At 40.6% G+C, this 26,435-nt stretch overlaps 2 protein-coding genes across 2 annotated transcripts in view; both read left to right on the plus strand.

Moving 5' to 3' along the window:
- The first annotated feature begins 2,928 nt into the window (after positions 1 to 2,928).
- Positions 2,929 to 3,658, plus strand: LOC122663100. Its single transcript, XM_043858805.1, has 4 exons — positions 2,929 to 2,973; positions 3,073 to 3,201; positions 3,299 to 3,423; positions 3,520 to 3,658. The coding sequence occupies exons 1-4, from the start codon at positions 2,929 to 2,931 to the stop codon at positions 3,656 to 3,658; spliced, it is 438 nt and encodes a 145-aa protein (XP_043714740.1).
- Positions 3,659 to 6,736: 3,078 nt separating this feature from the next.
- The window catches only part of LOC122661624 (nuclear cap-binding protein subunit 1), a 113,918-nt gene continuing 94,219 nt past the window's right edge, over positions 6,737 to 26,435 (plus strand). The window contains exons 1-5 of the mRNA XM_043857083.1: positions 6,737 to 6,823; positions 6,989 to 7,081; positions 7,296 to 7,355; positions 18,874 to 18,930; positions 20,895 to 20,966. Coding sequence (XP_043713018.1) covers positions 6,998 to 7,081; positions 7,296 to 7,355; positions 18,874 to 18,930; positions 20,895 to 20,966 — 273 coding nt within the window. The 5' untranslated portion in view covers positions 6,737 to 6,823; positions 6,989 to 6,997. The remainder of the gene's footprint in view (positions 6,824 to 6,988; positions 7,082 to 7,295; positions 7,356 to 18,873; positions 18,931 to 20,894; positions 20,967 to 26,435) is intronic.

The raw sequence follows: 26,435 nt of genomic DNA on the forward strand, positions 1-26,435 counted from the left end.
CCTTTTTCAAATACTTTTCGTCTTCCGCAGAACACTCTTTCTTTTTCAAACACCGATTTCTATCACCTCGATCTCAACTCTCAATTGACCACGAATCTTTTCACCCTTTTTTCTCTCATCTCACCACTGGCGTGGATACTCTATCTCCTACTAACTTCATGTTCTCTGCAATTCTCAATTGCACGAAAGCTATTTGGATCCATTGCTTAAGGCTTTCTCATTGTACAGATAACCTATATCATTTTTCACTCCCTATTGCTCTTTGATCTATATGAATTATTTATTTATTTACTTTTTGCACACACACACACACCACTTACCAACTCTTTTTAGATAAGGTGTTTCTTAGTAGTTTTAGGGCTGCTTCTTCGTCTTCCTCTCCTTCTCCCTTTCTTCTCCCAGTATGGATCGTGGATTTGTGTAAATTCCTAAAAGATTCCCTCATGATTTTTCCCCCCACTATGTTTCTTCCTCGCCTCATAAGGAAGAGTTGCAGAAGTTGGTCCCCATTTGATTCACTGACTTAACCCATTCAATGAGGGTTTCAGTCTCCTCCATCGATCTTTGCTGGTCAAAACTTACAGTGGCAAGGACATTAGTGACATTATGTGAGAAATAGCTACTAAATGAGAAGGTTCTTTTACTGGCTTAACATTCTTTTTCTTCAATGCCAGTACTTCTGATTTGGTTGCTAGAGTTGCTACACACTTCAGGATCCATCGACAAAAACATGTTTAGATTGGACCTCAACCACCATGTATTTATTTCAATTAATTCTTTGACTATTGGTGGAAAATCGAAGATTTGGCTTTGAACAGAGGTGAAATGAGACCCTCAAATGGCGGTAATGGCACTGATCAAAGGGCAAATAGGACGATCCTCATCCATGTTGACCTCTTCTCTTAGGATTTCTTTGTCTTCTAACAATTTGGGTTTGTGATTGCATTCTCGTTTTTGTTTTTTTTAATGGTAGTGACTGCTTTGTTAATTGTTAGGGACAATTACTGATTTCTGTGTTGTAATCTTTTTTTTCATATGATCATAAGCTTTCAGATGGAAAATGTAACATAGTTTTTTTTTTTCCCTCTCTGTCCCTTTTTCTTATTAATTTCTTTATGGTTATTTTGGCTGGTTGGTTTGGAATTTATTTGTACAGGTATTCCTTGTTTTTAGGTTTGTGGTTTGGTGCCTTAGTATCTTAAAAGGGAGAAAAAATCTTTCCAATTTTTGTTTTATTTATTTGTTTTATGTACAAACTGCTAATCGATTCTCAATAAAAGCCAGCTTTGATTTTTCAGATTGAGATAATGTGGGCCATCCCACTACTCTTGTTTGGGAAGTGCTCCTGTGGATCCAATTCCATTCTTTATCATCAAATCTAATACTTCTTAGCCTTCCAATGTCCATATTAAATGTGTCAATGTCTTTCTTAAATCTTCTTTAGATTAGGTGTGACTTCAACATTAGAAAAACCTTCTCTGCATCATTTTCAAAGAAAGCATTCAATTTTTGTTGTTTCTTGTGTGGAGTATGAACCCCCTTCACGGCCTACGCTATGTTACCCATGTTTCGGGGCAGGCCAAAGGTCGGAAGAGTGAAGTTTTCCATTGCTTTCAACTCTTCCATCAAATGGTTAAAACCCAGTTTAATGTGAAGATTAAGATCCTTCGCACAGTTAATAGGGGAGAGTATATTGTTGTGTCCTTTTAATTGTAATTAGGTGAACATGGAATTCTCCATCAGACGAGTTGCGTTGACACACCAGCTCAAAACGGTGTGGCCAAATGCAAGAATCAACATTTACTGCATCTAGCTCGGTCTTTAATGTTTCAAATGAACGTTCATGCCCCTTATTGTAGTGAGGCTGTTCTTACGGCTGCGTATCTCTTAAATCGGATGCCTTCACGTGTTCTGGACTCTTGCTGCCCCTTAGAGTTGATTCTGGGATCCCTCACCTTCATTGTGCCTCCGAATGTTTTTGGTTGTGTGTGCTTTGTTCGTAATCATCGTCAGCATGGTAAGCTTGATCCATGTGGCATACGGTGTATTTTCCTTGGCTATTCGGCATCTCAGAAAGGGTATAAATGTTATAATCCTCCCTCTCATTGTATGTTCGTCTCTATGGATGTGGTGTTCCATGCGACTGAGGCATTTTTTCCCACTACCACAGCTCTCCAGGGGGAGTCCTCTTCACAAGAAGATGTGCTTCTGATTGCTCCAATACCAGTTACAGATATAGTTCTGGTTCAAGAGGAGCCCACAGTTCCATTAAAGGTCTTTGTTCGCTCTAAGTCCTAATGACAGCAAGATGAAATCACCACTACTATTATGGCACTCCAATTGCTACCTCATGATCCAAGTTCTCCTACACAGTCTCCATCTTGTGAGTTTATTCCTCCTAGTATTCCTATTTTTGACCTTACACTTAATTTACCTATTGCCATTCGTAAACCTATTAGAACTTGCACTCAACATCCCATTTCTAATGTTGTTTCTTATGAGTCTCTTTCACTTTCTTTTCATACATTTGTTTACTCGTTGTCATTTGTTCTTATTCTTAAGCATTGGCCAGAAGCTTTGGCTAATCCTAAATGGAATTCTGCTATGTTGAAAGAGTTCAGGGCACTTGGAAAAAATGAGACATGGGACTTAGTCACCCTTCCTCCAGGGAAGAAACCTATGGGCCGTAAGTGGATGTTTACTGTGAAACAGAAGATGGATGTCACAGTTGACAAATACAAGGCTCAGTTGGTTACCAAGGGCTTTACTCAAACGTTTGGCATAGACTATCAGGAGACGTTTGCTCCAGTGGCCAAGTTGAATATTGTTTAAGTTATTCTTTCGTATACAGTCAACTTGGGACGGGAGTTGTAGTAACTAGATGTCAAAAATGCATTTCTTCATAGGGAACTTGAAGAAGAGGTGTACATGGATGTTCCTCTGGTTTTCTCTAGTAAGAAAAACCATGGTAAGGTATGCAAATTAAAATGAGCATCATATGAACTAAAGCAATCTCCTTGAGCATGGTTTGGGCATTTTCATAAAGCCATAATGTTTGTGGGTTACAAACAGAATAATGCTGATCATACTCTGTTCATTAAGAAGAATGGGGAGCTGATTACTGTCCTCATTGTATATGTCGATGACATCATGGTTACAGGGAGTGACATTAGCAAAATAGCTCGACTGAAACTTTTCTTAGTACCGAATTTGAGATTAATGACCTAGGTAAGTTGAGATACTTCCTTGGGATTGAGGTTGCTTGGTAAGATCCAGATATCTTCTTTCTCAATGGAAGTACACTCTTGACCTTCTATCTAACACTAGGATGCTGGGGTGCAAATCTGCAGATACTCTACTCGAAGAAAATTCTCATCAAAAGCAAAAAGATGGTGAACTTATGGATAAAGGAGGTTATCAGAGGTTGGTTGAGAGATTGTTTTTTCTCTCCCACACTAGGCCAGATATTGCATTCATCGTTAGCATGCTTAGTCAGTACATGCATGATCCATATTCTAGGCACTTAGAGGTTGTATATCAGATCTTGAGATATCTGAAGTCTGCTCTTGGTCGAGGAGTTCTTTTCTCTCCCTATGATCATCTATGTATTGAGGCTTACACTAATGCTGATTGGGTTGGTTCTCACGATGATAGATGATCTACCTCTAGATACTGTACTCTGGTTAGTGGAAATCTTGTTACTTGTTAGAGCAAGAAGCAGGCAGTAGTTGCTTGTTCTACTGCATAGGCTAAGTTTATGGCTATGGGCCATGGTATTTGTGAACTTGTCTGGTTCCAAGGTCTTCTTCAGGATTTGGGTGTTCCTGTTCAATTTCCAATGCAACTTTTTTGTGACAGTAAATCCACCATTAGTATTACTTACTATTCGATCCAACATGATTGGACGAAGCATATTGAGATTGACTGTCACTTCATCAAGGAGAAGTTAGAACAAGGCATCAATTGTAAATTTAAAATAGTATAAAACAGAAAACAGATAGTACGAGTTTTAAACGTGTATATTAAAAAAAAAAAAGAACCATAAAACGACACTATTCTCATATAAATTGAGGAGTTTTTACTTGAATACTTACTTCTAATGTTCAAAACAATTGTAACACCCAAAACTAATCCATATATATTCCACAACTGATTGTAAGTTTCAAGACCTGTCATCTTATATCATTCAAAATATATCACCCAATATCAATTCCCAATTCATACACCATAATGTCCAAAGTCTTGTTGAGCAATGTGACTTGGCTATGATATTGCTCATTGTTGTCAACACAACCAACACACTTATGGAGTAATGCATGTTCAGTTGGATTTGGGACTCATCGCTTTAGAAACCCTTTTCAGTAGATGTATCAGTTTGTAACTCAATTTCGGAGATCTGTGCATTAACCTTGAGTTGATACATGAGCAATTAAGCCCTTTGAATCATCTTTACATCGACGAAAGAATCAAGTCGATCGGAGTTCGGGAGAGAGGTATGGTCAGTTAAGCGAGTCAGTGTGAATGACAAGCAATGAAAAAGTGTCAAAACACATAAACATTTTTAAACGCGTTTAAAATGGAAAAGGGTTCGATTGCCTTTTTTACCGTATGTTTGGGAAACAAACGGGAATACGTGTTTAAAATAGTAAAAAAATGGCAACACCATTTTAAACACGTTTTGAATTCAGATTTATTTTTCGGTTTTGGTTTCATTTTGATACCCTTAGTCTGAGGAAGAGGAAGAAGACAAAAGAAAAACTAGGGATAGCATAATCTGAAAATACACAACAAAGGTCAAGGACAAAGAAAATAAAAACAAAAGGAAATAGTCAAACAAACATAGATGACATGCAAGTAAATCCTAAACGAACAAGAAGCTGGAAATAGTAAGAAAAAAATCCAGGGCCAAAGAGGAAGAAAATAAGCAAGAACCTTTAGAGCCAGGGGGGGGGGGGGAGAATCCAGCAAGATTAACACAAAGAAAACGGAAGAAAGAAACCCGAGCTTCAATAGTAAGAGAAGAACAAAAGCCAGATCTGCAGAGAGCACACATAAGCTACAGAACAACACAAAAATCATAGGTAGCAACCAAAGGGACTGCAACAGGAAACAGAACAAAAAAACCAGATCTACGACGATTACAAAGTAAATATAGATCAAGGAAACATAGAAAAACAGGATAGAGGGAAAAAGAAAGAAAAACAAACCAAACTTATCCACAAACATAAAGATCTCCAAAACAACAATAAAAAAGATTGAGGAAGGATGAGGGAAGGAATCAAAACAAGGCCAAAGCCTAACTCTGCAAGAAGAAACTGAGACTTGCCAAACACAAAAAAATGCAAAGGAACCAGAGAGAAAAGAAAAAATAGAGAGCGTAACCTAAAATATAAAAAATAGATGAGAAACTACAATAACACAGGGATAAAATAGAAGAAGAAGAAAACCTAAAACTAAGGTACCCGCATCATCGTACACAAAGAAACAAGAGATAGAGAAACAAGCAAAACCTAACCACCAGGAGAGAAAAATCTAGAACCAACAAAGACAAACAGAGAAGCACGGAAAGAAGAAAGAAAAAAAACACGAAAACCTGGATCTATCTTAGCCACACAAGAACAGAAGAAAGAAATAAAAAAAAAATAGTTAAGAACTAAAAAACACATGAAGAAGATAGAAGAAGAGATAAACCTGAAACAAAGCTATAAGCATCATCGCACACAAAGGAAAAAGAGAAAAGAATAACAAACAAGACCTAACTATTAGAAGAGAAGAATCAATAAACAAGAAGACACATAGAGAAATAGGGAAATAAGAACGACGAAAAAAAAACACAAAAACCTAGATCTACGGTAACTACACGGAAAAAGAAAGAAAGAAACCCCCAAGACCCTAGATATACCATAACTGCTCAAAAGCAAAAGAAAAAAGAAAACCGTAGTTCTACCATAACCGTTCAGAAAAGTAGAAAGAAAACCCTAGAAGCCCTAGATCTACCTTAGTGAAAAAAGAAAAGGAAAAAGAAACCCCGCCAGTAAGATCGCGGAGCTAGAATGCCGCCAGTGATCTAAATTGTTTTGTAAGACTAATAAAAAAAGAAGTTGCTTAAACCAACCATCTAGGCTACAAAGCCTCGTGCAATGGGTAAACTTCAACTAAACAAAATGAAAGAGTCATGGTTAAGAATTAAGACTTTGTATTGAAATTACCTTAAATACAACTTTTTGTAGACTTTTTGTTTAGGACCAATTTTCCTTCAGCCATGGTAAATGAAAATATACTAAAATCTTGTAGGGATTTGTGAATCTTATGATGGTGGCTGAACGTTCATCGGACGATAGAGAAAACTTTGTCCTTTTTGCTTATAAATTTCGTTCAATGAAAAGCTTTGAAAAAATGGATCTTTATCCTCTCACCGGATGATGGAGAAAACTTTGATCTTTAAAGTTCATCCTTTCAGTCTCATGGCCATCGTTGGATGCTAAGTGAGGTGCACTGGACAGTGCATTGCACTTCGGAAAATATTCTAAACAAATAGGAGGTACATAGGATAAAAGAGTGACACACACTGAAAGACCTGGAGTCAAAGTGGTGGTCAAGTGATATTGGCCCGGGCCCATTTTGGCTTCGGAGAACTCTGTCGCAGCCCAACCGAGTACACCCTAACCCGACGAGTTAACCGATCAAAGTAACAAAAACCCTTTATAAACCGTCCCTTACGGCTTCGGTGTCTCTTCTCTACATTTTCTCCTTATTCCCTCCATTTCTACTTTCTGAAACCACAAACGAAAAACCTCCAAAAAACCCCTACGCGGAGTTAATCTCGTCCTTCCCTCCCTCCATTTGCTTCTGTTGGAGTTTCTGTAGTAAGTAGCACTTGTTTACTTCATCAGTTCATTTGTTCACTCTTTTTGGTTTTTTGATAGGTAATCATTTGTTCACTTTGGTTGTTGTGGATCCATTTTTTTTTTTTCGTGTTTTAAGTTATTTCAGAGTTATGAGCAGCTGGCGTACTCTTCTTCTGAGAATCGGAGATAATTGCCCTGAATATGGCGGAACTTCCGATTTCAAAGATCACATTGTGAGTTTAATTCATTAATTACTCTTCTTCTCACTGTATTCTTCCATTTTGGCGTAGTTTGCTGAACCCCTAGCTTTTAACTTAAATTGGAATACTTAATCGCGAAGTTTTTTAGTTATCCTGGGGAGATGTCAAACTTCTGGTACTTACTTAGGTCTACGAGTCTCATGTTGACAAACGACGCAGGGTGTTGAGCTTCTTTCTTGTGCTGCAGGAAACATGCTATGGCATACTTATGCGGGAGCTGGACCATTCCAAAGATGACATTTTGACAGTAAATTTCATTATTTCCTTCTTTAAGATTCATTTTTTAATGCCTATGGTTCTTCTTTTGATTCTATGAGATACAGAACATGGCTTCTCTTTGGCACATCCAACGGTAAAAACATAGAAATAAATAGGAAAAAGGGGAAAATGGAAGAACAAAGCCAATTACGAAGTTCCACACAAAGGTTGTGAGATTTTATTTTGTTGCAAAAAGAAAAAATAATTGCAGAAATATAAGTATGTATGGGGAATCCTCTTTCCTTTACAACAAATAGAAAGTATGTGCGTAAATTTTTTCTAAGAGATTAGATAAAGCCCAATTGTGTCCGGATATTGATATGTTGAACCCCAAGAGTTTGGTAGGTGAGGCTGCCTTATAAATGAGTTTGGTTTATCTTTACATATTCTCTTATTCTCTTATTGTTCCTTCTTCACCTAACTGTAACAAAGCACTTTTGAAAATAATTTTGGGCTTTCTTGGTTTCATCCATACATATTGGATTTTCGACTTGGTAAACAATTCTGAACATATCTGAGATCCCTAACCTTAGGAGAGCAAATCAGCGTGGCATTATTTTTGGAAATTGCAACCAATAAGTCTGATGAGGACTTGAATCAACCAAGAATACTTGCTACTATACAAGTGTTTAAGGATCATTATGAGGTTGGTAATTTTCTGACTGATACGGATGCAAATTGGATAATCCAAACAAAGGATCAACCAGGAACCAGCCCAATTAGGAAAAGCCTAAAGCTTCTTGGCCAGATGAATAAGATATCTTATCACATGAGCAGACTGCCATGGATAGTCATTTTTTTTTAACCTACACTTTGATATTTGTTACGTCTCCTTTCATCGTGAAGCTAACCCTAGTCCTTAATGACACATCAAAGTGCTGCATCATAAGATTATAGCTCAACCCTTATTTTATTTATTAATTTATTTTTCACTTCTACTCTTATTTTTCTTTTTCTAAGGAAACCTTCCACCCTTCCCAAAACGAAAAAGTAAAATCCCCATAACAACCCCAGAGAATGAGAACGAAAACCCTCTACTTAAAACCTTAAATCATGAAACCCTAAAATCTGGAATACTAAACCTAAACCTAAAAAAGTAAGGGATTGATGAGATCCAGCTGTGAACCAAAGTTATAGAGGATCCAATAGGAAGATAAATTGTCCTCTATAGAGGTTGCTGGGAACAGAGAAATACTCCAAAGATCGATCAGAGGGACAGGGAGAGGGAGGGAGTTTGAAGGAGGAAGAGTGAAGAATAAGGAGATGCATAGCGGGATCCGTCAGGAGAGTGGGTTCTTGCTGCTGCTAGGACTGCTGGATTCGTCCATAGTCATTGTTGGTGCTGTTGCGTCACCAGACTTTCAGGATGCAAGATAGGAAAGGGGGGGGGATTATTTTACATATAGATAGTTTGAGATCTCAGTCGAAACATCGAGATTTCACAAAATATTGCGGTTTCGACGAAGGTTGAAATGAAACTTGGTGCAACTCAATAGGAATACTGGGTTTTGACAGAAGTTTCGGTTTCAACTTGGTTTTGGTACATAATAGTACATATTAAAGAATTGTTTTGATCGAAATTGGGTCGAAATTTTGACTCATTTCGTGAGTTTCAAGTGGTTTCGCATGTTGGAGGGGAAAACTCCAGATTTGGTATTTTTGGCTAATTCACCTACATTTTTTAGTGGAACAAAGGTTGGGGATTATTACACGATTTGCCGCATTTGAGCAAGATTTTTGTACGATTCAAATTTGGCAATATACCTCTTTTCCCCAAAGGTTTCGAGCCTTCCCGGAACTCTATGTGATACTGTCATAGAATTGGAGGAACTGTTTCGTAGGGGTGTTTTAACCTTACTTGTATCCTTATATTTTACTACTTATAACACTTGTAGTCTTGTACACTTGTACTTGTATAACTTTGACATGATGTAATATTATATATTTTTTCTTCATTCCTAGAGCATATTTTAGTTGTATTCATCAAATTTTGTATGTTCTAATACTAAATTATAAGTAGAATAGGTTATGTTTGAGAAAGTATACAGCAGGGTACGGCGTACATTACCAACCTTGGGTATGAAACTAAACTATCATTTTGGATGTGTGTGTGTGTGTGTGCTTAAAATTTAAAGGTTCCCATCTGTTTAGAAATGCTTAATTAGGGTTTTCTTAAAGTTTCGGGCCAAAATAGGGCCATTTGACCATCAAAGTAGCCAGCCAAATCATACAGGGTTTTGATCAAATTTCGGTCGAAACTGAAATCTCGAACCTCGACATATAGAAAGGGGTAAATGCTGTCTTGTTATGTTGGGTAAGATAGTTAGAAATGAGCTAGGACTGATTCAAGACAAGAAGTAAGAGGGTAAAGGCTGAGAAGAGAAGGGGGATAAACCCATAAGAAACATTATATCAAACGCCTCATATGCAGCCCAACTGCAGTCACAGCAGCCATACACCACATAACAGTCCAAAAAACTTCAAAGAACCTCAGTTCATAACCATCCAACACCCAACTAGTGTAACAACATGCAGACCTTCCAATCTCAGCAACCACTAACCATCCAATGCATTGGTTTCCAAAAAAAAATCAAATATGGAGCAGAAACAGGGCTGGCGGTACCTTTGGAGCAGCAAAGAGATGAACTATGCTCCTCAAACTGCTTCTCTCTTCAATCGAGTGCTGGGGGGTTTGAAAGGAGACCCCTGGGCGATTCTAATGGTGCTGGTCCCACTCCAAATGGTGATGGGATGAGGGAGAGACAAGCTGGACAAGGCATGGCTGGTGGTAACAGTAGCGGAATTCTGTGCAGTAGCAAAAAAGAGCACCACTCTCTAACTGTCTCCCTTCAAGAACCAAGCCACCTCTAGGCGACTCAAATGGGCCTAGCTTCAAGACAAAACAGCCTGCCAAGAGGCAGAATCGAAACTGAGACAAAAATGGCTGGCGGAAATTCTGGGTTCATCTCCAAGTGCTTCAATGCAGTTTTCCAGCCAAGAGACCTCCTCTATTCATCATTGCTTTGAAGATCTAACCACAATAGATCATTCTATGTGAAATTCTTTACATAGTATGGTCTCAATGGAACCCCTTTACATTTCTAGGGTTCCAAAGAGAGTTGAGAGTTAAGGAGAGCTAGGTCGACTCTCAAAACCTGCTCTGATACCAAGGTAGAAATGAGCTAGGATTGATTCAAAACAAAAAGTAAGAGGGTAAAGGCTGAGAAGAGAAGGAGGAGAAGAGAAGAAGAGAGAAGGGAAGGAGAAGAGAAATGAACACAACCGTATGGGAGAGAGAATCGATTTCTCTCCCCTATATTCTTCATTAGTCAACTGCTCGAATTACAAACAGCTCCTTAGGGAGGTAAAAGGAAAAAGAAGAAACAAGAGACAAAATACAACTAAAGGCACAATACAATAACTAGTTACAGAAATACCCCTAAAACATAAACTCTAACAAAGATCACGTACCATTGTGATACTAATATTTTTCCTTTAATAATTGCTATCTCATTTGATCTAGTCTCCCAATATTACCCTTGGCATGCTTGGAGACTTCACTTTGAGTATTTAACTGAATTTTTGGGGCGATGATACGTCTTGTTATGTTGGGTAAGATCGCATACCATTGTGATACTAATATTTTCCCTTTAATAATTGCTATCTCATTTGATGTAATCTCCCAACATTGCCCTGGGCATGCTTGGAACTTCACTTTGAGTATTTAACTGAATTTTTAGGGCGATGATACACAGTTTGCACGTCATGCAATTTCTCCCACACATTTTAATAAAGGGCATAGAAGACATGCAAATATGACAATGTTCACTTTCATTTGAGAACATTATCAGCACTAAATATTTTGATGTTGTCAAATCAATGAGTTAAGGAACATTTTCATTTTAAAGGTTAAAAGCTTCCTGTGTTTAATTAACTTGGTATAGGGAATTGTGCTGGTAGGTTTGTTTATCTCATAATTCTAGACTTTAATGGATTGTCTTTTTTGGAATGCTTGTGATGCAGTTAAGCGTTGATTTAATTAGGGTTAATTATGTAACTTTTAATTCTAATCTTATCTTGTTGCTGTTAGTTAACGAGAGGAGTCAGCAGTAGTTGAGTTAGAGTTATAGTTTGTTTCAGTTTTGAGTCCAAGATAGGGTCAAACTCTGTTTTAAATTTCAATTAGGATTATGTGTTGTTTGAGTCTTTAAATACTCTTGTAAGCATCATATTAGGAAGATTTTTTAATAGAAATTGAAATAAAATGAGACTTAACTCTCAGATTTTGCAGTTGTGGTGCTGTCCCAATTCTCTTTCCTTCTCTGGTATTTTCTCTCGTGTATCTCTTTTCTCTCATCAGGTATTTCTTCTTCTATTCTTTTATTCTTCACTTTTTATTGCTAGTAATCTGATTAATGTTCCTTCTCCTACTGTTACCTTGCAACTTCACCAACTTTTCTTCAACTGGCGATAGTAACAGCCCATAGGCGAGCGATCGATCATTGATCTCCATTGTCCTCAATCGAATTCGCCTGATAGTCTGGGTGATGTTCAGTTACGTTAGGGAGATTCAGACCCTAGAGTACTACCCCCTCAGTCCTCCCTTGTTGTGAGAAATTTTTTTTTTGGGTGAATAAAAATTTCATTACCAAAAGAAAGAAGAAAGGAGAATTACAAAGGGCCCCACAACAGGAGGGCCAAACCAGCCAGCCTAAGCATTTGCCGGAGCAACCAAGGAAACATTGGAGAGACCCCAGGACTGAACAATGGTCCTGTTCCTAGGGGAGTCTATACAAGAAGAGGGGGGAAGAAGAGATAACTTTGCTTTAATTTCAAAGGAAATGGAGTCCCAAATCTTCTGGTAAGTCCGAGAGTTGGAAGTCCATTTTCTCAAATTTTGCTCCATCCAGATATGGTTGAGGGTAGCACAAAAGGCCAACTTCCCGACCGCGTCACAAGTGGTGGATCCAGCAAAAGTCATATCAATCCAAATCCATTCTCTGGAGAAGGGAAGGATGCGTCTTCGGGTAGGCCAGCATTTGAGGACTCCCTTCCAGATTGTGGTAGCAGTTGGGCATTCAAAGCAGAGGTGGTTCAGGTCTTCATCATTGTTCCAGCAGAGGCAGCAGGCACGAGAGACTAAGATCTGGCGGCTGCGAAGAAAAGCTTGAGTAGGGAGACAGTTGTTGAAGACTCTCCAGGCTGTGAAGCAGTGCCTAGGAATGTGATGCTTGAACCAAAGAAGTCTATGCCAAGAAACCAAAGGGCCTTTCAGATGAATAAGATCCCAGGCAGCCTTTGAAGAGGAGCAAGAGCTGTTAGAGGACCAAGTAACACAATCTCCTCTAGAAACAGCCCTTCGAGTAACCGAGTGAAGCTCATTCCAGATAGGGGTGAGGAAGGGGCCAGATGTTGGAGGAGCCCAACCATTGTGATGTAGAATATAGGCCACCAAAGAAAGTCTATGAAGGCCTGAGGAGTAAATGGATCTTGGAGTAACCCGGTGAAGAAGAATTCCCATAGGATGCCAGTTGTCAAGCCAGAGGTAAGTAGATTGACCATCACCAATGCTGGAGCGAATGGCTTGAAGGACCAAGGGGCAGTTGGCAAGGATTTTCCTCCAAACCCAAGAAGCATCAGGTAGAGCAGGAGCAGTCCAAATGGAATTGTGGCGGAGGGGGCCCGAGTAGATCCAATCCACCCAAATGGTCTTTTTTTTTGAGGCTATCTTCCATAGAAGCTTGATGATGCCAGCTGAGTTCACTTCTTTAATATGCCGAATACCCAATCCCCCTTCCTTCTTGGGAAGGCACACAACAGCCCAGCTTAAGGGATGAAGGAACCTTGTGGCGTCAGAGCCCTTCCAAAGGAAAGAAGCCATAAGAGCTTTCATAGCCTTGATAGTAGACTGGGGGAGTGCATAGACACCCGACCAGTAGATATAAGAGGCTTCCAAAACAGATCTGATGAGGACCAACCTGCCAGCATAAGAAAGAAGCTTGCTTTTCCAGAGCTAAAGTCTCTTTCGGATCATATCCAACAAAGGAGTACAATGGTGAGCAGAGAGCCTAGCAGGGATCAAAGGAATTCCCAAGTATTTGACAGGCAGCTGACCCTCAAGGAACCCAGAGATGGCGAGGAAGCCGGCTTTGTCAATTTCAGAAACTCCAGCAAAGAAGATGAGAGTCTTGGAGGGGTTGATGCGAAGCCCTGATAACTCTTTGAATTGATGGAGGCAAAGCAAGATAGACTCTAAGGAGGCAATCGATGCCTTGGAGAAAATCATCAAGTCATCAGCAAATGCCAAGTGAGTGAGCTTTAGGCCTTTACACTTTGGCAAAGGAATGATGAGCTGCTGGTCAGTGCAAGTCTGAATTTGCCTAGAAAGGATTTCCATGGCAATAGTAAACAAGTAAGGGGAGAGAGGGCAGCCTTGTCGAATCCCCACAGAAGCTCCAAAGTACCCTGCTAGACTGCCATTGACCAAAACTGAGAACTTTGGGGAAGAGATGCAAGAGCTGATCCAGTCAACAAAGGGCAAAGGAAACCCCATTTGAATCATCACTTGAGCAATGTAATCCCATCTAAGAGAATCAAAAGCTTTGTGGATGTCAATCTTCAGGAGCAACGACGGAGAGTGATTCTTTCTATCAAAGCCTCTGACAATATCATTACACAGAAGGATGTTATTAGAGATGTTCCTGCCAGGGATGAAGGCTGTTTGGTTGTCACTCACCAATAGGTCCACCACACTCTTGAGTCTTCTAGCAAGAATTTTTGCAATAAATTTGTACAGAAGATTGCAAAGGGCAATGGGCCTAAAGTCATTCATGGCAATAGCACCTTCCTTTTTGGGTATAAGACAGAGGAAGGTGTGATTGATCCCATTAACTTGGTTGGGATTAAGGAAGAAGCTCTCAATGGCAGCAATAAGGTCGGCTTTGATGATGTCCCAAGCAGCTAGAAAGAACCCCATACTAAAGCCATCCGGGCCAGGAGCTCCATTAACCTTGAGGGAGTGAATAGCTTTCACAATTTCTTCTTCTTTGGGGATAGCACTTAAGGATTCCAAAAATTCTGGAGCAATGAACTTGTTGAGCAAATGGTTAGGTATAGGGATCGATCCTGTTGAGGCCCGAGAAAATACCTTTGAAGTCTTGCTTGCTAGATCCTTAATATCCTTGACGGTGTTAACAAGAGAGCCATCCTATCGAGAGCTGGACAATAGAGTTAGCATTAACTCTAGCTTTGTGCAGACCGGTGGAAATAAGCTGAGTTAGAGTCACCCAAATCCAGCCACTTGATTCTAGATTTTTGTTTGAGAAAGCTTTCTTCCCTAGCTAGCAAGGTGGAGAGCTGGATAGAGACCTCTTTTTCTTCAACAGCAAGGGATTCATTGAGCAAATCAGACTGCAGCCTAGATTGAATGGAAGCAAGTCTGTCCTTACACTCTTTAACTTGAACAGTAATGTTGCCAAAGATGTTTAGGTTCCAGTCCTTTAGGGCAGCCTTTACATTCTTGAGCCTCTTAGAGAAGGCTATAAGAGGGGCAGAGAAGGCATGGACAGGCTTTTGCCAAGCTTCAAGGACAACCGGGAGAAAGGTTGGATGAGAAGACCACATGTCAAAATATTTGAAGGGTTTGGGGCCAAAGGAAGTAAAGGGCTGGATAGCAATCGAGATGGGAGAGTGATCAGAGATGCCTGGGTTTTCAAAAGAAGCATGGGAAGAAGGGAAGGAGTTGAGCCACTCTTCATTGACCAGAAATCTATCAAGCTTGCAGGCAATTCTACAGTTTCCAAACCTTTTATTGCTCCAGGTAAGGGGAAATCCACTCCATCTGAGATCATTAACAGCTATGTCTTCAATGCAATCATTAAAAACATTCATTGCATCCAGGTCAATATGGTCATCCCCTTGCTTTTCATTACTATAGCAGATAATGTTGACGTCTCTTCCAAGACCCCAAGGCTGGGATCCAATTTGGCTAGCAAGGGACCTGAGATCAGCCCACAAAGAAGTCCTAAGAGCAGGACAGTTTTCAGCATAAACAACTGAGAAGAAGAAGGAAAAATGGCCTAAGGAGTCGGAGAATTTGGTATGAAGGTAATGAGAGGAGGAAGCAGAGAGAGAAATATATATTTTTTGGGATCCCACAGAAACCAGATACGGCCATTGGTGTGGCGGATGTAGTTGGAAAGCAGAGACCAACTAGGAGCAACTGAGGCAAGGATTTTGGAAGAGTTGGGCTCCTTAACATGGGTTTCCAGGAGGCAACAAAAACTCGAACGAAATGATCTAATACGAGAACGAACAGCAGCCTGCTTCGCGGGAGAGTTGAGCCCGCGAGTGTTCCAGACAATGCTGTGAATCATTGGGACAGAGGTTGCAGGGGCAGTGAAGGCTGAAGGAGCCTGGTCAGCACAGCACGGGACCTAGTTTCACTATGGTGCCGCCGGCGATAAGAGCTACCATAGGGGGCAGAGGGAGTGGGAGGGGGGGGGGAGGTGGGCAAGAGATGAAACAGGGGAGCTGCAAGGAGCGGGTGAAGAAGATGATGGGTTCAACGGACATGGGCCAGGTCCCAAAAGAGAGCTTAGACCCGCTCGAGAGGAAGAAGAACTTAAGTTTGGATAACCCGACCCATTGGAGGAGTTGGGTAAAGGGGCAGATGGGTATGGGTTAAAAGAACCCGGTTTAAATGGATTAGCAGACAACGTAGAGCCCAAAAGGCCACACGGAGGAGGAAGGTCAACTGGAAGGGGCCCCACTTGAGTTAGGTCAGCAAGAGTTGGTGTCGCGGGGTTCGATAAAGCAGGAGAAAAATGAGAGTCGGTTACTTCGATAGCAGGCAGGAGCGAAACACAATCGCCAGAGATCAAGGGAGTAGCAGAGCAACTCAGAGGAGCAGTCGAGGACTTAGAAGCCAGAGCATCATCATTTTCTAAGCCAAAGCCAAGAATGGAAGGCTCGACAGCAGGATCTTCTGCCATACGAGATCTGCTGCGAGGAAGTATCTCAAACTGGGGTTTCTCGGGGCACGAAAGGGGCTCTGCATCTTCAGTCGACGCCAGGAGACTGAAACGATTCTGACCATCAGCCCAGGGCTTCTGCAACGATTGAGACAGATCGTTGGTGCTTTCCGATGGCTTCTTCTTCTTTCGTTGCTGATTCCGGTGTCGGATTCTGGATCGTGAACGACCTCGAGAGCTAGAGCGAGCAACCTTGGAGTGGAGGTTTATTGTCTCGACTCCACCATTAGCCGTTATCACAGCTCTATCCAAGGGAACTATAGCAGAGATAGCAGATCCATCGCCAACCAAAGAGACTGAGTTGCATCGAGGATCAAGGCCATCAGCCTCCAGGGGTTTGACTACCGGAGTGCAATGTTGGGAGTCATGGCCAAAGGTTTTACAGACCAGGCACTGAGGAGGTAGCCAATTATAGTGCACTTCCTGCTCAAAAGAGTGGCCCTCACCTTCATTGATAGTGATGAACGAAGGTAGGGTCTTAGCAGCAGAAACTTCAACACAAATTCTTGCGAAGGCTAGACGATCCTTCCTGCGAGTGTGCAAATCAGAGAACAAAGGATTTCCAAAGGCTGAGCTGATCAAACTAAGGCCATCAGTGCACCAGAAATGAAGAGGCAAGCCTGGTAAAGTGATCCACAGAGGAATGGATGAAAGGTCCAGTCGCCGAAGTTGAATTTGTCGAGTCCATTGATGCAAGAAGATAGGCCTTTTACCCACCAGCCAGGGATCTCCTTCCACGGCACGAGACTTGTCAAGAGAGGAGGAGAATTTAAAAATGAAGAAGCCATTGTCTAGCAGAAAGGTATCCAGAGTACCTTGGGGACACCATTGCTTGGAAAGAGACAATTTGACGATGGGAAAGGGAGGACGAGGTCCCAGAAAGTTACCCACAAGGCAATCTTCCCAAAGTTTAGCTTCATTCGAGAGCAGGTCAGGAGGACAGAAGACCACCTTCGAAGAGCCAGCAGAAGAAGAAGGGACAAAATGCAGAGGGAGTCCATCAGAGGAAGAGGAGGAGCCTGCCGCGACGATGGAACTCCAGGGAAGGGGCTGGGAAACAGGGGGATGAAGAGGAGGAATAGGGGGAGGAGAGGGAGAAACAGGGGCAGAACCGGGGGAAGCCATACTAGGAAGAGAGGATGAGGGGAGGATCAGGAGACCTACCGGAGGGACCGGCAGGGAGAGACAGATGGAGGGGAGGAGCTCATTTGCAGAGAAGAGGCCTAGTCTAAGTTAGTTACCTACTTTGTTGTGAGAAATTGATCGAACTGCAGATTTGGTTCCGAGCCTTCTGCCAGGTTCAGTATCGGTGGTTGAATAACTTGCCTTCAATTAAGGTTTTGAGTGTTCCTTAATTGAATTTGAGAGGCCTGGTAGTGAAGAAGATTATCCTGAAATCTAATATCAAGCTTGTGCCTTCATGATTGAGTTCTCCTCTTCGAACCCTTCTGATTTCTGCTCTAGGTAGGCTGCTGGTTGTTTTTGTCGAAGGTTGAAGACAACCCCCAAACCCAAGTTCGTGGCTTTTGTTTTAAAACCTTGAACCCTCTCTTTCCAAATTTGTCCTTTCCTTTTCCATTTATTTCTTTTGTCCTTCAATTTATATTTGTTCCAAGATTGTCCCCGTACAAATAAATATAATTTCCCTTCCTTTCCCAACACTACTTAACTTCCAACGTAGCCTTTTAAGATTCTCTTTATTTACAGCCTTTCCACTATATCATAAACTTTCATTTACGTACTGTTTTTTCTTAATTGGATCTTAACCACTTTTGCGGGCCCATAAGCTACCCAAACAGTGTTTTCCAGCCCCAGGTTTGCATCAGCTTGATAGGGATCCTGATAATGGATCAAAAGAAGGTTAACGATAACATTCACATGTGTTTATGAACTTTGTAAATTTCACCAACTTTTTATTCGTATGACTAACATTGCATCTGTCCATGTTATAAAGGATCCCTCATCCACCTCATAGGTCCAATTTCAGCCCAAATTGAGCATATTAGGTTAATACTTTGTACAGAGTATTGAAAAATTACAATGATGCCTCTAATCTCTGTTATTGCATGTTGGAGGTTACTTGCATGGTAATTTGATACTTTGGACCATGTTTTTACCTCCTTTACATACTTTTATCTGGCTGCAACTTGACTGATGAGATTTGTGAAGGGTCCTATATAACATGTACACAATCATATATACCATTACCAGCCATTTGTCTCATGAATTTGACAAAAGTCACTAGCCTTTGTGAACGTTAACTTTTTCATTAAAAGAATAGGTAGATCGGTAAATTGATTGCAGTTGATACCTTTGCTAGAAAGCTGGAATTTGATTGAATTTAGTATTTTCCTTGTGCCAGTAGTTCTATTGATCGGTCTAAAAATGTCATGCTATACTGGATTAAATCCCTTTTTTCCCCAATTGAAACATGCTTGTTATCACATACTGATTTTGTTTGCTACTTTTTGACAGTTCCTTCTCCAATGTGCTGAACAACTGCCTCACAAGATTCCTTTGTATGGTACAGTGGTATGGTGAAACTATGTCCCTTTCACTTTTTCCTTTTTAGGGAATATATTATTTTCACAGCCCCATCTAGATAAAATTATCTTCCCGGTCTACTAGTTTGGGCCATGTGGAGAGTTGACTGAAACAAACTGATTGCTGGATATATACTTGGAAACAACCTCTCCTGCGACGAAGCAGTGGTTAAGAAAGGTTGCGTACATTTGCCCCTCTCAGACCCTGCAGTAGAGGGAGCGTTGTGCACTGGGACGCTCTGACTGCTGGATACATGGTCGACCTCTTGGATTTTCTACAGTTCAAATTTTGTGGCACGTCTCAACCATATTGTCTCCCCCATCTCGTGGTCGTGAATTTTCTCCTTGTATTTTTAACTTTCAAACTAGTGTAGGAATGATGTGGCAATTTCTGTTCGATAGATAGGGGATCATGTAGTTGGGCATCCGTTATGAGTTAGTGCTGACCTCAATTGTATTTGGCCATCCATTCGTTGTTGATGCCAAGCTCATATCATGATCTGATGTGGTATTGAACCTTTTTCCTTGGTTTCATCAGCAATCCAAATATTGACCAACATTGACTTGTTCATTGTGTCTCATAGTGTAATGCTTTGTGGCTCAAACTTACCATGATTCAAGGATGATCTAGAGAATGTGCCCCAAAGTTCAGACTCCTGCTGAGTGGTTGCATGACAGACATTTTGGGATCTGGATCTTGATGGGCTGTCAAGGAAGCTTTTCCCCACTATCCTTGGATTTGTTTATCGCTTTTGACTGGTGAAGCTCAATTTTGAGTAATTCAAGTGGTATGTGGGAGTAAGGTTCTAGGGCCTCTAATTGTTTGTAGTGTGAGGCTCTGAGTGATACATATGCCTAAATGGATTAGTTGCCACATTTTCGAAATTTATAAATGAATCATGAATGTCAGAAAAATCTAATAATTAGGTAAAGTACAAGATAACCGTCTGTATGCTTATCGAAAACACGTCAGAATTTTGTTCCCCTCGGTAGTGTTACAAATATTGTAGCCATATCATAAAATTCTCTTGTCAAACATTACAAATTAAATTCCAACATTTTTTATGGAAAACTTGGTTGACTTAGTAAGGGGGGTCACCTAGTGTAGCATGTAGCGAACACAAAGCCAAGGGACCAACAGAGGGCAAGCTTAGAGGCCACACCCATTAGCAACTGGCTGCTTCCTTTACAAGATGATGTTAGGACTTCACCCAATCTCCTTGAGTAGACATTGAAGACTCTTCAAATTTTCATAGCAATTAATTGCAGAAATGCCATTGGGCTTGTCCAACTCGTCATGAGGGCCCGAGGCTATGAGGTCTACAACTTCAGTTACTTGACATTTGGTTTAAGACTATATAAAACCACCTGCTATGCATTATATAAAACCACCTGCTATGCATTCTCATTACAAGCCTATCAAAACGACATTTGATCTTTTGGGCATGATCTAGCATGATCCTTGGCTTGAATGGTTTGCATGAATTAGAGTGAGTGTGTAATTGAAGTGTTGTACCTGGAAGCCTAGTGAGGTTGCATAAGGTGTACATCATGCCTCAAGCACTCACCTTCTGCAATTTTTACAACATTGGAACTGTTAAACTGGGAGAGCTTACTTTCACTACAAATGGTTGTAGTTTAACTGCTACCAATCTTCTCTTACATGACTTAGAGTCTTTATTTCCTTAATTTAGTTGTTGAAGTTGCTTAGCAATACATTAACACTCTATTGATTGCTATTCCTACCCCCCCATTTTCCAGAATTTTTTAATTTCATATTCTTTCCACGTCAACATATTTTTGCTGGGTATCTTGTGTTGTTGTAAATATTCATTTTGTCTCTGGAATTTGTGTAATTTCTCTCCTGATTTGTTATTTTTAATTTATTTTGAGTTTTCTGCAAGGTAGTGAGCTTGTTTTACAGATGCTTGAGTAGTTTTCTTATGCTTCCAGGTTGGATTGTTGAATCTGGAAAGTGAGGATTTTGCCAGAAAAGTAGTGGAGGATACTCAAACTAACTTGCAGGTACAAAATAAATGCATTGATGGTTTACTTTGACTTGTAAAGCTCATGTTAAAATATGACTACTTTTATAGGTAGGTTTTATGTGTCATTAGTTATTTAGTTCACGTTTGGTTGGCCTTGTTGCCTACTTTTGTCTTTCGTCTCATTTATTTCTACTTCTCAAGAAAAAAAAAAAAAGTTTATCTGATCACATCTAATTTGCAAGTGGTGCCATAGTAACCTAGAACATTGAAGACATGTTCATTGCAAAGAACTTCTGCCCTGCCACCTCCCTAGCATGGGTAATTCAAAGTTCCTTTCTAGATATAGATTAAGATATCTAGCTAATGGGTATAAAATCATGACATCTAAATGATGTTAATCAATGATTTTCCTAATCATCCTAAGAAATATTTTCTAGCTTTGGCTAGCTAGCTAGCAATGACATTGATATGAGTATTCTTTTCTGTTGATTTACCAGGTCCAACTTGCACTGTGATATTTTCCAGTTTTGCAATTAATTAAATTGACTTTTCTTAAGGATTTTCCTCTCCCTCAATTGTCAACAAGAGCAGGTTTTGCTTAGCTATTCAAAACAAGCTAAACTTTGTTTCATGCGATGAGCTCAATTTTATGGGAATATATCACAAATGAAACCAGAAGGAAAAAAATTCACATACCATGCTCAACATGGAAGCTCTATGACAGCATGTATGTGATTTTTTTTTGATAGGAGAGTTGGACTCATGATCTCTTAATTGTGAGGTGTTTATCGACCTGGAAAAAGCCTATTTTGGGGCTGAAACTTGGTACTCAGCCTATTTTAGGCCATTTAAACACATTGACACTATCAGATTTTGCAAAAACAAAGTCCAAATAGAAGTTTCACTTCGGACCCTAGGTTGGTAGACGACGACGTACTAATAGGCCCTATTCTACACATAATTTTGTAATTGCATGCAATCAAATCATACAATTAAATAAAACCACTTCAATAAACATTACAAATGTAAAAGTGTACAATACATCAATCTTAACATATTACATATATCATCCCATGCCATATTGTTGAATCAAGTATTCAACTCCTTGTTGTGCCACAAAGTCTTCCCATGTCATAGTGCTGTTGTAGTGTTGCATATAGGTTGCCACAGAACTCGTATCAGCTCTTCAAATGTGAGCTGATTTCTCACAAATCTTGCAAATTTGTAGATTTTGTAACCTCTTCCCTGTCTCCGGCAAGTTTTCCGTCGAAACCACAGGCAAAAATGACCAAAAACCAGCTCCACACACACACACACGCATGCACGTACGCACGCACGCACGCTCGCTTTTCTTTGCTGAGACAGTTGAGTTCTGTCGAGATCTCGTCTGTCTCGGTAGAGATATAGAAGACTTAAATGATAATTTGGGGCGAAATCTCGGTTGAACCAAAATCTCGACCCGACCGAGTTGGGGTGTTTTTAGGTTTCGACCTGCATCTTGTCTCGCCAAATCAAAATAGTGAGTTTTTATCGAGATCTCGCCGAGATCTCAGTGAGTTCTTGTACTATGAGAGATGAAGATGTTAAGATGGATGTGTGGAAAAACAAGGAAGGATAAAATGCGAAATGAACATATAAGACCGGACTTGGGAGTTGCCCTGATCAATGACAAGCTCCGACAGAGTCATTTAAGTTGGTATGCTCATATCCAACGGAGGCCTAGGAACATCCTAGTAAGGAAGAGTGATATGATCCCGATTGAAGGAGTTAAAAGAGCTATGGGCAGACATAAAAAGACCATAGGAGAAGTGGTGAGGAAGGAGATGCATAGTCTAGGTCTTGTACCAAGTATGACCTCAGACAGAGCCTATTGGGGGGCAAGGATCCATGTCGCAGATCCTGGTTAGTTGAGATTCTCCCGACGTGCTAGGCTGTGCCCCTTGCCTTTTACTATCTTTAATCGTTCATTTTTCTATTTATTTATCATCTTTCTGTTAGAGTTTTTGTAAAGGGGTAGTTTGGGAACTGACTCTATATTATGTTGTCTTTATTTGCTTCCTTTTTCCTCCCCAGGGAGGTGTTTGTAATTTCTCTATGTTATGTTAAGTAATGCATATAGTATGGGAGAACTCTTCTCTTAACACATTTGGTTGCTCACTTCTTCTCTTCTCTCTTCTTCTCTCTTGAATCAATCATTTTATTATTTCTAACTTGGTATCAGAGCAAGGTTTGAGAGTCGACTAGGGTTCTAGCTTCCTTGTATCCTTCTTTGGAACCTTAGAAAATGTAGAGGGTCCCAATAGGAGGTTATATCATGTAAATAAATACACCAAAGTAATATAATGAAGCTCTATCATCATCAAGGTGGGCATATACAAAAAGTTTGAGAAGTTTGAAGACCATTCAAAGAAGACATTGGGCTATTTGCAGCTCAAATCAAAGAAAGACAGCCCAGATTACTGTTCCGTGAACAATAACCGGAGAACTGAAAATGCTCTTCTTCTTCCTCATCAGAGCTTTGTTGGAGATGGTACTTGGCCCATTGAAGTTGTCAGAGGGCCCCCTGTTAAACTCCCCAAAGCTTGGTTGCAAAGGAAGACAGCCTAAGGTCTGCAACTCCTTTTTTTGGCTGCTGCTACAGTAAGTCCGCCAGCCTTCTCTTCAATCTTTGGTTTCTCTCTCATCAGGCCACCATTTGCAACATGGCTAGGCTCATTTGCATTGCCCAAGGAGTGGGAATCTTTGGTTTGTGGTCTTGATTCTTGAAGTTGGGAGTTGAAGGTGCACAACTCCTTTCTATCGGCTTCTCTCAGTACCGCCAGTTTTGCTTTTTTTTGATATTTTTGGTCTGAAGTGGTGGTGTAGTTGTGCTTAGTTCTTGGTGGTTGGTTCATGAAGTTATATGGAGTTTGTTTGTTGGTTTGAGATGAAGTTCCATTGCACACAACATGGTTGAGTGGCTCCTCTCCATTTTTTCCACTTGTTTATCACCCTGCAGAATTTTTTTTACTCCTTGGAAAGAAGGATTTGGGTAGGGATTCTCCCCACTTTGTTTGCCTATCATGTCAGAGGCCAGTGAAGTTTCAGGTGGTGGTTCAAGCAACACCCACCCCAGTTTGATTACTTTTGAGAATTCCAGCACTCAGATATCCATAGTGAAGTTGGATAATGCCAACTACTTGGATTGGTCACACTCGGTGAAGTCATTCCTGCGAAGTCGGGGGAAAATAGGGTATATTACTGGTACTATTAAAGCTCCTCAGTCCAACGACTCTACTTCTGCCAAATGGGAATCCGAGAACTCAACCGTTATGATTTGGTTGATTTTTTTAATGAAACCAGAAATTGTTTGGAGGTTTATGAGAAAAGAAACTGCCAAGGACATTTGGGATAGTGTTATAAGAACATTTGATCATCTAGGTGACTCAACTAAGGTGTATCAACTTCTTCAAAAAGGTGATTTCCCTAAAACAAGGCGACATGACTATCTCTGATTATTACAACATTGCCATTGGTCTATGGGAAGAGTATGATCACTATAGGTACCTTCAGTTGTCTAATTCTGAAGATGAAGCCAAGGTCTACAGGTCTCTTGAGAAAGCGTTTGTGTTAATCTTACTTGGTGGACTGCACCAAGACTATAAGCCGATCTGGGTACAAGTTTTGGGCCGCGCTCCTCTTCCATCGTTGGATGAAGTGTGTAGCTACTTGCTAAGTGATGAGGGACCATGACTATTGCACCATCATTGGAGAGATCGGCTCTTTCTTCGAGCACACACCGGAATTGGGATAGCGGTGGAGGAGGCCACGACCAACCTCAAGGGCATGGTCGAGAGCGATTCAAATGTGATCACTGTGGAAGATTTGGGCATACTCGGGACACGTGCTGGACTCTTCATGGTCGTCCTCTTGGTATGCGCGACGGTGGCACTAGTATGCGTGATGGTCGGAGAGGGGGAGCCCTGGCTCATACTGTGATGACTAAGCTCGACTCTATGGGACATCTCCCTAGCTGCTATTAGATCCCAGTTCTCTTACCAGGGAGGATATTGCAGCTCTTCACTGACTCATGTCACAACTGGACAGCTCTTCTTCCACAGTGTCCTCAGCTTCAGCCCTGCAGGTCTCCATTGCTCCTTGGGTTATTGACTCTGGCGCCACTAATCACATGACTGGTATGTCCTAGTGTCATGACTCCTACGCTATTTGTTCTGGTAAGGATAAGGTAAGGGTAGCTAATGGTTCCCTTTCTTCCATTTTTGGTCAGGGTAGTGTCCATGTTACTCCCTCTATTTCCACTAACTCTGTCCTTCATGTCCCAAACTTTGCTACTAACCTGTTATCTGTGAGTAACTTAACTAAATCCTTGAACTGTTTTGTTACTTTTTTCCCCTCTCATTGTTTGTTTTAGGGTTTGGTGACGAAGAGGATTATTGGCAGTGGACGTGAGGAGAATGGACTCTACCTTCTTGAACCTAGCTCCCCTTCTTTGCATACTGCTTAGTCCTATGTGTGTGGTTGTAGTGACAGCAGTTCTATGGAGTTTGTGATGCTTTGGCATCAACGATTGGGGCATCCAATATCCATCTTTTGTTTTAATGAAAAAACAATAACCACATTTGTTTTCATTTTTTTCATCTTCTCATGTTTTTCAATGTGAACCATGTGTATTTGCGAAACAATGTTGTTCCTTTTATTCATATCATGGTAATAGATCCACTGTTCCTTTTCATATTGTGCACACTGATGTTTGGGGTCCTGCCCCCACCACTTCTTTGTTTGGTTATCGTTACTTTCTTTCTTTTGTTGATGATTACTCTTGGTCCACTTGGATTTTTTCGATGAAACATAAAAGTGATGTTTATGATGCCTTCACCAATTTCTATCAGTTGGTTTGTACCCAATTTGATACAAAGATTAAAATTGTTCGTTCTGACATAGGGGAGAGTACATGTATAGGGGTCCCCAAACCTTTTTTTACTGACAATGGCATTATCCATCAGCTTGCTTGTGTTGACACCCCTCAACAGAATGGGGTGGCTGAGCGAAAAAATCGCCATTTGTTGGAAGTAACTAGAAGTTTACTCTTTGACATGCATGCTCCCAAAACCTTTTGGTCTAAAGCCCTACTTCTTGCTGCTTTCTTATCAACCACATGCCTTCTAAACTTCTGGGTTCTAAATCTCCTTTCGAAACTGTGTCCCCAAATTCCTGCTTTTTCTCTTCCTCCCAAGGTTTGTGGGTGTGTCTGTTATGTCCATGTTAATAAGTCTGCTCGGACTAAACTTGACCCTATAGCTCTCAAATGTATCTTTCTTGGCTATTCTCACTCTACCAAAGGATATAAATGTTATCATCCCTCTTCTCGGAAACGTTTTCTCTCCAAAGATGTTACCTCAGTTGAATCCATTCTTTTCGTTACTCCTCATCAACCTCCTCTTCAGGGGGAGCATAGCCAGAGTGAACAGGATGTTGATGATGTTTCTGTACCTATTGCTCCATTCTT

This window comes from Telopea speciosissima, chromosome 5, assembly GCF_018873765.1.
Source record: "Telopea speciosissima isolate NSW1024214 ecotype Mountain lineage chromosome 5, Tspe_v1, whole genome shotgun sequence".
In the NCBI taxonomy this organism is placed as follows: domain Eukaryota; kingdom Viridiplantae; phylum Streptophyta; class Magnoliopsida; order Proteales; family Proteaceae; genus Telopea; species Telopea speciosissima.